General features: G+C 45.1%; 1 protein-coding gene and 1 pseudogene across 1 annotated transcript in view; one reads left to right on the forward strand and one right to left on the reverse strand.

Annotated features, from left to right (window-relative positions):
* Window positions 1-1,133, reverse strand: part of LOC116224918 — a 143,221-nt pseudogene extending 142,088 nt beyond the window's left edge.
* Window positions 1,134-4,998: 3,865 nt separating this feature from the next.
* LOC105903622 (receptor-type tyrosine-protein phosphatase U-like) overlaps window positions 4,999-11,411 on the forward strand; it is a 50,210-nt gene continuing 43,797 nt past the window's right edge. The window contains exons 1-2 of the mRNA XM_031585802.2: window positions 4,999-5,073; window positions 8,694-8,703. Of these exons, the coding sequence (XP_031441662.1) occupies window positions 4,999-5,073; window positions 8,694-8,703 (85 nt within the window). The remainder of the gene's footprint in view (window positions 5,074-8,693; window positions 8,704-11,411) is intronic.

The raw sequence follows: 11,411 nt of genomic DNA on the forward strand, positions 1-11,411 counted from the left end.
TCATGGCAACAATCGCAGAAAGACTATGGGAGAGGTCCACAATTGCATTGGGCAGATATGTCAGTTCAGTCGTGGGTAAATATGTATGTGCAATAACTAAACAAATAAGCGTCCAAGAATTACCTGAATGAATATATGGATGAATGAATGATCGCAGCTCTTCTAAAACTCTCGTCACAGATTCTGAGCCGCATCTCTCTCCCTCGCAAACCCAAACACATACACAAGCACGCAGAGTTATAACGAAGATAGCCTAACAAATGTAAGACAACATCCAGGGAGCTTATCAATTTTATAAGCTGCGAAATTATATGCTACATACTGATACATTCACGCATTTCAGTTGGACAAGCACTTGCTGTTGGTCCTAACGGACTCAGAATTTGTTGAGTTTTTTTTTTTTCGAACACGGGCATGGAAAGAGAACACAAAAAAGCTCTTTCGGCACATCTAACGGTCGCCTATACAACGACACATCAACCCATTTGACATCCTGTTATTTGTGTCTACTGTCTCAGTTTCAGCCAGCAATTGTAAGACGAACCGCGAATCTCAGTTTTCTCTGTGCTCCAAAACACCACAACTTCCACGACAGGTTTAACTCTGCTCTTTCAAAATAAAACTCTCGACGCTTTTCGCTCTGAGTGTACAACTCAAGTTGTTACTGAAAAGTTGATGCATCTTTACGCACATATATGTCCGCTTCATATCGAGTGGCAACACATGTCCTCACAGTGATTGAGCAACCTAAAACTACCAGAAACAAGATCCGCTTTTGGGCGTTTGAATGGAACCGCATCTGCCCCTACGCCCGAAACTGCGTGGATATTTCTCTGGTGCAATGCCGTTGACTTAACACATACAAGCATTTCGCCTTACCTGTTGGTCCTTCCAAATTTTCCGCGTACACCCTTACGAATAACATCAGTAGAAAAGCTCCAGAATTCATTGTAACGTCTTTTAGTTCCAGTTCCTTGCGTGTTGGCAGTTGGTTGAAATCCTAAACAGTGTCTCCGGACACTGAAGCGAAGTTGCGCATTGATTGCTGTTATCCTGCCGGAGCAAGTACTGAGTTTCCACGAGAGACGCAGCAGCAGCAGCCACCCGAGCTGTTCCAGCTGACGTCAGGACAAACAATTCAAAATTGTACCTTTTTCTCTCCCTCTCCCTTCAACAGTCTTTTTTCGCCCCACGCGAGAGGCGCAAAAGGCCTGGTGAACGGCGCCCCCATGTGACTTCCGCAGTACAACAACAATCTAAGCCAGTTGGAGACAACGGCAGTTTTCATTCACTTCACCCACAACGACTTATGATCAAACTGCAGGCACCTGTTATTAAACTATGCTACCAAGATCAGCACAAACAAGTCTTATAATAATATTGGCTATATCAAGATCAATATAGTGTTGCTATTTCTGTGGGACCATGCACCTCAACAGGATTGTGCATAGCCTACTAACATCTGAATTGGGTAGGTTCCTTGATAACGCACCGGAATAATACTAAAAAGTTGCTCCCGATCCCATGTGGTGTTTTTGGGTTAAGACAATTGAGAAGGAAAAAGGGTGACAGTAACCAGCTGGTCACTCCTTGTGTCCTTTAATATTGCTAGTAGCTATATATCTAAGGTTAAGCGTCAAAAATGAAAACCAAGTTGGATCAAATCATGCTCCCCGTGTTTGAAGTGAAACCTTTTCATGTTTCGTTGCTGTGGTGTATACTGTGTTTTAATGATAACCTTAAAAACGGGCACTTCATGTGCATGACACTGAAAATGAAGATGTATTTTATATAACAGTTTCATTTAGACTTAACATCCTCAAGCTAATTGGCACATGCAATGGCCACACGGCCAAGGGCAGGCAAACTCACACACACACACACACATTCGAGCACACACACGCAGTCAGTCCGATCATATATCCGTCTCTCTTTTTATATGGCATGCCTTTTGTAAGGCTGGCCTGAAAGGCATGTCATGGAGAAAAATCTAATGAAGACAACACGAACAACACTCTGTTTCTGAATCATTAGCTTCAAATTTAAAATCAGCCATCTCTCTCTCTCTCTCCCTCTATCTCTTTTACTTTATACATTACCCTGGAATCACTGCATGCCAGTGGAATAAATAATAGCGAGGCTGAGCGCTTGGCTAAATTTTGTGTAAAATATGCTGACCTTTCTCATGGCAGTGTTTGCATTTTTTTCACCGGCCAAGCTCGTGGGCAGAACTCCTGAGCATTACCATAAATATGAATTTATGCATATCACAAATCAGGACATTGTCCTCTTTAGATAGTGGAAATAATCAAACTGCTTTCTTTGCAGTCAGTCCGTTTAAGGGGGAAAACTGTTTCCCTGCTTGCCTGAATAGATTTGCTCTGTGAAGGAATGAAATCAGTTTTGGGGCTTTTAGATGGAGAAAGCCGAGGAGAGTGCAAAAGGTCTTAGTGCATATTTCTCTCTCTCTCTCTCTCTCTCTCTCGCACAGGGAGGCGGCAAAATGGCTGGTACCAGGCATAGCATTGAAGTAATTTTGTTTCATAATATCAATTCTCCAATCAAATCAAGTTGCTTGAGTGCGCCAGTCGATAAAAGAAAAGGATGGAATCCAATTCTCCTCAGCCAAGGGAAAGTGCGAATGGTAATCAAATGTTTAATTAATGTCGCACAGCGGCACACTCCCCCGAGCACAAAGCTTGTTATAGCCATAACGATCGCATTTATAAACGCCAGAAACAATGTCAGAGGAACTCAAGATCTAGTCCTCAAGTCTGGGCGGGGGCCGGGATGAGGTTGAGGAAGGAAAATAAAGACAAGGCATTGTGCTGAAATCAATCAGGATTATCAAGGCAAAGGAGTTAACGCGACTGGCTCATGAGCAGAATTTAAATCAGAGGTGATTTGTGAATGTTGTTTCTGTTGAGGCCTTATGGATTCAGCCATTTAGACTCCATCTTTTCATGAAAAGTGAACAATGTCGATGAGAAATATGGTAACAGTGGCAGTATCCACTCCACTACCTCCCCAGGCACCCATGTAAGGGCTATTGGCATTCATATTTCAAGCAACAAATTCAATGCCACAACACAGGCAACAGGACCATGATACATACACTACAAATAACAATGAAAATCAAAAAGGTAAGTCTATAATCCCTGAGGGGGCTGTTGGTTGGTGACTGATGTTCCATTGCTGTGATTGTATACCAGTCTGCTATTTGTATACACATGGGTACCATGTTGAGGACTATCATAAGAAAGCCTGGGTAGTGCAGGCTATTGTGAATGCTTCAACTTTTCGAGAATGACTTTTAATAGAAAACTACAGAGGATGAGGAAGAAGCTTATCATAACCATTAGAGTCAGCTGTTCCAACATGGAATTAAATCACACAACAGCAGCTGGTCACAGGGCACTCAAGTGTAAAACATCCCCCTCACCAGTCTCCTCTCCTACTTCACAGCCCGCAGCCCTTCAGGGCCCTGCATGTCCTTGTTTGGTGGCCACTGGACTGAACTGAAGGTTCTGGTGAAGCACCGTAAGCATTTGCTTCTCTGAACTCAACTTTCTCAGCATAAGAAGGCAGGGAAGCGGGGAGAAAGAAAGGATAGAATAGAAAAAGAAAGAAAGCAAGAAAAAGCTGAGCGTGGGAATGAGGAGGCAGTGGAAAGTACAGTGACTGCCCAGAGCAAGGTGGAGGAGGAGGAGGAGGAGGAGGGGGCAGAGGTGACGCCAGGGAAAGGTGCAGGACTAGTGGAGAGGCGTGCAGAGAGTTGGGGACACCGGTGGTGAACACACAGGGCGCAGCGTGTCACAGTCCACTATCTGAGTTGTAATGCGTGGGAGGGCTGCATGTGACTGCATGAGAGGGATTTGAGTGTCTGGGGGCATGTACAGTATGTATACTCACGAACATAGTATGCAGAGAGAGACTGAAAATGAAATAATTTGTGTGTGTGTGCTTATGAGTTTGTGCATCTGTGTGTGTATGTATGAGTGCCTATGAATCTGTGTCTGTGTGTGTGTGTGTGGGTGGGTGTGTGTGTGTGTGTGTGTGTGTGTGTGTGTGTGTGTGTCTGTGTGTGTGTGTGTGTGTGTTGAAGGGGGTAGGGTGAGTCAAAGGAAAGGAAGTGGTTGGCTGGCATCAAGCATCTCAGTTCAAACCGGGTGCATCTTCATGACAGCCCCACCCTCCTTCCTCCCCACACCCTCAAGTCCAAGCTGACATCCCATGCCTCAATCTCCTCACACACACACACACACACACACACACAATCAGTATTTATATTCAGAAGTGAAAGAAAGACAAGCTGTCAACGAGATGGTACACTGCAGCCAAAGTACCACTGGGCTTCTATGGTGTGACACGCACATAGTCTCTTTCTCTCTGTCTTATATTCACAAACACACACATGCACACAAATTATTTCTGTCTCTGTCTCTGTCTCTGTCACACTCACAGCAACATCAGTCATGTGTGTGCTAATGGAAGAACAACAGAGCTGCTCTCCTGTAGCTGTACTGCTGCGTTAGATTCAACATGTCAGCTCCACCTATCGGGGTGTGCAGAATCCCTGCTGGTCTGAACAAACACCTGCTGAACGCAATCAGGCTGATGTGCTGCTGCTTCTAGTGACATGTTCATACCTCATTCACAGGATCTGTCTCTGCCTCTCTCTTTTGAACTCACTCTCTGTCTGTCCCGCTCACATATTGCACGCAAACGCACGGCCTGTAGAACTAATCAGATTCCCAGATTCAGACGTTCCAATCACGTATTGGATAAATGCATATCCTGCCTACATCTCAATCGATGATTGAGAGTGAACCCAGTTTGGCTCGCACCCTTGTGTTGTTTGGCGGCTGTGACACGGCACTTTTCTCCTCTCTCCCTCCATCCCTCCCTCCCTCCCTCCCTCTATCTCTCTCTCCCTCTCTCCCCCTCCCTTTCATGTTTAGCCTTCCTCCTGTAACTTGGCAGTAATTGCCAGACGACATGGCAGCCCGAGCCGTGCAGTTCTCATCTGCGCCGCGCAATTACACGCGCCCTGAGGGGCTCAGCAACGGCCAGGTGACGGAGGCGACGGCTCACTCATATTAAGGAGCCGCCCGCCGATCCGCGCCGCGGCTGGATTAGAATACAGATTAGCTCGTCTCCGATTCGCCGCTCTCTGCACAATCACTGGACTGGGGAGAACGAACGAGTGGGAGGTCGGGTGGGAGGGGGAAGAAGGGGCAGGGGACTTTGGTTATCGTGTCAGTGAATGCGCCACACACACACACACACACACACACACACACATCCCATTTGCCTGTCATCGACTTGCTATGATCAGTGTGCATAATGACCGACAGGTGTTTCATCCGCTTATCATGCAGTGATATAATACAAGGCTTCAGGCAAATCTAATAGCTCAAAAATAGGTAAGGTACTAGCTAGAGAGATAGATAATAAGATGAGATAGGACTATAGATAATGGGATACTTCCAACATGACATTTGGAAATGATGTTATGAAGACATGGTGGCTTCATTTAAAACTGGGGCAAAATAAGGAGGGATATCCTGAAAGATTCAGGGGACCCAGGACATCTCAAATCAAGTCTGCTTTTATTATCATTTCCGCTTATTCATGTATCATACATATATCGGAATGAGATTTCATTCCTGTCAGGCAGTAACGAATGTTTGAGACTTGTAGTATAGGGGTTGAGATTTCTCATGGGGTCCACAATTCCTTACCAAGTCTCTATACTGAGGGGACACCGTATTCTTACAAAGAAAAATACATCAAAAATGAAATGCGACTGTAGTTATAAACTAACAATGCATGTGACCGCAAACCTGATGAGACACAATCCACTTTTTTATGTGGAGCACACAGCAGAACAGAGCCATAGGGCCTCATGAAAATGCATGTGTACCAGACATTTGGTGCTCTGAAGTGGATGGCTCTGGCTCCTCCTGACAGTCAATTCCCACATAAAGATATACGTATACTGGGCTCCCTCACTCCCTCTCACAGTGATAAGGGACGACTGAGGAATTCTCTCTGAGAGCAGGAATATCTCGGAGAGACAGACAATGCACTGGGCTTTTGGAGCATGTGCTGTACGCAACAGCAAAACCTATGGAGATGAGTCTTACCATACTATCCCCCCAGGCCCTCCTCTCCATGTAATCACAATGCTTCTGGCTTCTTTCTCTCTCTCTCTCTCTCTCTCCTTATTTTCGCTTCCCCTCTCTCTACCTCTTCTGTTCTGCAGTCCGTTATCTATCCCTCTCTCTCCCGGTTCTGCTCGGAGAACCACATGCATTTTAAATGATCATCAGGCTCTATTCAAACTAGACAGACCCTCTCCATGGAAGGATGGTGGTTCGTCTGAAGCATTTGAACAAGAGCGACCGCCTCCATTCACATATCTCATCTTTTTCTCCACTCTTGTCGTTTTCCCGCGAAGACCTCGAGCTAAGTGGTTATTAGCTGATTCTGTTCATTTCCCTGACTCTATTCTTCTCCGCTTCCCTCGTTCACCTGCCATCATTCTCGTTCGGCTTCATGCCGTTCCGCAACCGCGAATCATTAGTGGAGTCATCTAAAACGTTAGGCTGTCTGTGAACTTCGAGTCGGTTCATCTACAAACATCTTTCATCTTTATGCACTGTATGACCCAATGCAAATCTTGCATGAAAATGCATTAGATAAAAGCAGTTGGTGGCTGTCGATGCGGCAGCATAACATGTCCCATTATACTGTCTAAGACTTGTCAGAGTGTAATTTCAAAATTCATTCGTGGTTCATTTTGCAAATGCATTTCATGTTGAATAACTCACAATATCCTCCTCTATTGTCTGAATCTCTCGCAATTGGAATGTATTTAGTTTAAACTCGGTGATGGTCAAAAACTTTTTATATCTATCTGTTAGCACTAACCGTCCATGCATGCAATCAGGAAGTGATTTAAATCCCATCTAATTTGATCGTGCGGATCTTTACAAATGGTAATTACAGTCAATCCTGATGCGGCCTAATATGCTCAGCAATGACTCACCTAACGATCACATCCCATTAATGCCAATTTATTCGGTCTTTAGCAGGCCCAAACGAAATGTCTGAGATATATTCATGCAGCGTATTTATTTCAGTCATGAAGAACGGCCTGCGAGTTGAATCAAATGTCTTGAGCAACTAGTAAAAGTTCTGCCGTCATCAGAGGCCAGTGGAATTGAGACATGAAGCGTGTAACAGGGATCTGATTGAACAGGAGCCCAACCAGCCATTTCGTGCGAGCATTACGACCGCAGAGGGGCAGGGAGCTGGACCGAAGGGGTGAGAGATCGCTGGCAGAGGAGACGGCTGATGAGAAACGGGGGGAAAGGAGGGGGTGGATTGTGTGTTGCAGGAGACTCCTGATTAGTTGAAGACATGCAGCTCCCGCGGTTTGCCCTGTCGCTGCAGCGGCACGTCTGAGCGCAAGATAAGGACAGTGACAGACAGGGTGATGATCGCGTGCCCATCGTCTCGCTCCGCACGCAAACAAGAAGGAGCTCCTATCTGCGCGCTGAGTGACGGGGTTCGCACCTCTGTCTGTCTCCGCCGTGCTCTTTCTCTTCCTTTTCCCCTCGCTCCCTTGCTATTTTCGTCCGGCCCCTTCATCCCGCAGTCAAGCAATCAAAGGCAAAGTCACACCTGCTGTCTCAGAAGAGAGCCGGACGGGCGGCTACTCACCCGTGGCTGCCAACGTGCCTGGCACCGAGGTGACAGGATGGCATCGACTTGTCCGAGCTGCCAGGCCCATATCTCTGCCGCACACAGCCGCCCCTCTCCCCCCTTAAGACTTGACGGACTGTCCTGAAAACACACACACACAAAATAGCCCCATGGTTCTTGCCTTTTAAACACTTCCTGTCTCCTTGGTACAGGTATTCAATAGCTTTTAAATACCATTCCTTCACAACAGATTTACTGAGCTTGATAAAAGAAAAAAAGAAAAACAGTATGGGGTAGCTACAAAATCTCTGCCTCTTGAAGCACTATTATTCTAAACCCCTACATTACATCCACTACTCCAAGAATGACTGTTCTACAAGCACATATTTTATCAGAACATTTGTGCGCCCTCTTCCCACCACCTCTCACCCCAAAAAGTGCACTGCTGATAAGAAAAAGGCTCCGTGAAATCTTATCAGCGCTGTATACATTTGTAGAGGCTATATAATCATCAGATAAAACATAAAACTATTAGAGTGAGTGATGTAACAAAGCTAAACATGAATCCTAACATGCCCTCAGAAATCTGTTACTGACAAGGTTGAGTGAACTTTTCATTTTCAGAAGTAATTCCTATGAATATTAACCAGAATATTTGACCAGATCTGGGAAGCCCCATATTTCCCTCCCACCCTCCCTGTCAGCTTGGGAAAGTGAGAAAACTTTTCTACTAAAAATGTCTACTTTTGTGGTGAAAAACAAACTGCCACTTCAGTTAAACTGCAGGCCAATATGGGGGTAGGGCGTGCTTGGCTGGGGACAGACCACAGATTCAATAACACATTGTGAGGGAAGCCTATTGTGGTCTTGTTGACAGCACGAATCGTGTAACACAATGTGAAGGACAGGGGTCTTGTTTCCTCCAAGTGGCATTTCAGTGGTGAAACTCAACTCCACTCTCCACTCTGTGCCTCCTTCAGGAAACTGCAGGTGAGAACCTGATCTGAGAGGTGCAGCTTGTTAGACAGCTGGAGCAGTCCAGTCTAACACACACACACACACACACACACACACACACACACACACACACACCTGCCTGAGCTCCTAACCTCCACCAGGTAGAGTGTGACACAAAATGATGTCTCGTTTATCCAACCTGACCCAACAAGCAGCTTTTCATCTAAGCCTGAGAACAAGACTCAGTGATCCACAATAACGTGAAAGCACACACACACACACAATCTTTCTCTCCCATACACAGACAGTTTTTCTCTCACACTCACACGCATATCCCTCCCTCCCACACACCCACACTTTCACAAACAGGTATGGGCTACATGGCACAATGCCATCTTATCTCCCTCTTCCTCCACACACACACAAACACACACACACAGTCTGAAGGCGCCTAACACATCCTGTCACTGCGGCTCAGCCCTGGCGACAGGCCCACCCATAATGACAGCAGCCTGTGACACAGCGGATTAAACCCGACACGGTGGCGGGGATGAGGGGAGACAACATGAAGATTAAAGGAGCCCAGACAGACTATTTTTGCCATTTATTGATACAGTAAACACCTACTCATATTCACACATGCGCACACATGCGCACACACACACACGCGCACACACATACACGTGTTTAGGCAGCAAGGTGGATCACTACTGCTCCCTGCTGGTGAATGGATGACAAAACACAAGATATTTATCAAAGATAAACTTACTAACAAACATGTCATTTTGATGTATTGCAGATGGCATAATGCTTCATAACGGTTTCTGGCAGACCATTTTCCAGTTGGTTCCATTAGTGTCATTTCTATAATATCGGTAAGAGATGTCATGATGTTCATAATAGACGTGCATGTCATCCTTCATAATGGTTTGATGCTATGATAGCTTATTAACAAGTGACATCTATGATCAACAATGGTGACGTGACATAGCCTCATCATTACAAATGAAACATCATCATGAGTAATTGAAATTAATAATGTATGAGGTGGTAATGTAACAATCTTAACACAAAGCACAAACCTTTAATTCTGTACTTTACAGCTCTGAACCCAAGGATGAATTAAGTACTTGAATGAAGTCTGCACTGAACTGAACTGAACTGAACTGAAGTGTGCACTGACATACGTTTAGGAAAAATGACACACTTATGGGTCTTATGTAGGTAAAGGACCAGGAGAGACGATGACGAGACGAGAGACGATGTTGTGAACGTGGACGTGGACGTGTAGATGTGTTGAGCATCTTTAAAAGTGGTGCAATTGAAAGTACTGGTTTGCCAAAAAAAACATTAAGCATCAATGCTGAACAAAGTAGCACAGAGCTCTCACAGAGCTGAGTTTTATATGCAATGGGGTCCAATTAAATTTAATCTCAGCAGGAAAGTAATCACAGGGAGGGCACATACTCCAACTCAAAAAACTCAGTATGGTGACAATGTATTAAGAGTTTGTTACCCTGTCTGACATGAATTTCAAAACTGTGAATTATAGAAGGCAAATAGCACAGGTTGTAGTTTAAAAAGAAAAAACATTCAGGCATCATTGGGTACACAGGTGCATCGTAGGCGCCTACTCACCCGTTACTTTCCCCAGTGCTTTAGCTTGTTATTGGCAGGCTACTGCAGCTCTATATTCAAGTGCTTGTTGGAATACCAATCATCTCATGTCCTGCGTAAATGAGGGACTGAGGGACTTAAATGTTGCAAAGTAACACAGAGAACTCGAACATTAAAATATGACATTGAAATTGTCTCATAAAAGATCAGCAAGTGTTCAGGATCATGTGATGATATTCAAAAACAAATACATTTTATCCAACATTTTTTTTTATTATTTCAAATAATAATTACTTACAAACTGTTATCTTTCTATCAGAGGAAAAATCCTTTCTTTGTCCAAACACAGCAAGTCATCGTAGCCATTAAGTTGTGAGGATGGGGAAAAGAGAGTTAACAGGAAGTCGTAAAGAATCAACACATTCCACCTGCCTATATGACCCCCCTCTACAGACAGCCACTCTCAGGCACTCTGCCGGCACCTCTCCATCTCACGGCACAGAAAAAGCCACACACACACTTGAATCTCACGGCAGACAAAAAGGCCAAAACACCACCACTCACACACACACACAGCCAGGTAACCTTCTACTCAGCACACATTCTAATGAAACCATTCAGTTCTTTTTCTCTTTCGAACGCTGCCTGTAGAAGAGAGCTGTGGTGAGAGAGGGAAGGAAGAAGGTGCGAGAAGAATAAAGTTTACCCGGTGACTTAGTGAATGGTATTCAGACAAAGCCCTTTTAGAGACACGTCGGCACTGAGAGGAGATGAGAGGGAGAGAGAGAGAGACAGAGAGAGAGAGAGAGAACGAGAAGGGTGGTGGGGGCCAGAGAGATCGTGAGTGAGGTGAGAGAAAGAAGGAGAGAGGGTTATGAAAGAGAGTAAGAGTTAGAGAGAAAGAGCAAGAGTTATAGAGAGAAAGAGGGGTTGTGAAAGGGGCAGCTTTTGTCTCCCTGCTGAGATGGGGTGAGCGTGTGGCACAGTGAAAAAGGTCAGCCTCATCATGAACACCCCCGTGTCTGCTCTGAAGGCCACCGCCATGTTAATGCACATCTGAGGACCTCAGAGACAGCAAAGGAGAGAGAGAGAGAGAGAGAGAGAGAGAGAGAGAGAGGGGAAAG

This window comes from Clupea harengus, chromosome 19 (assembly GCF_900700415.2).
Source record: "Clupea harengus chromosome 19, Ch_v2.0.2, whole genome shotgun sequence".
Lineage (NCBI taxonomy): Eukaryota > Metazoa > Chordata > Actinopteri > Clupeiformes > Clupeidae > Clupea > Clupea harengus.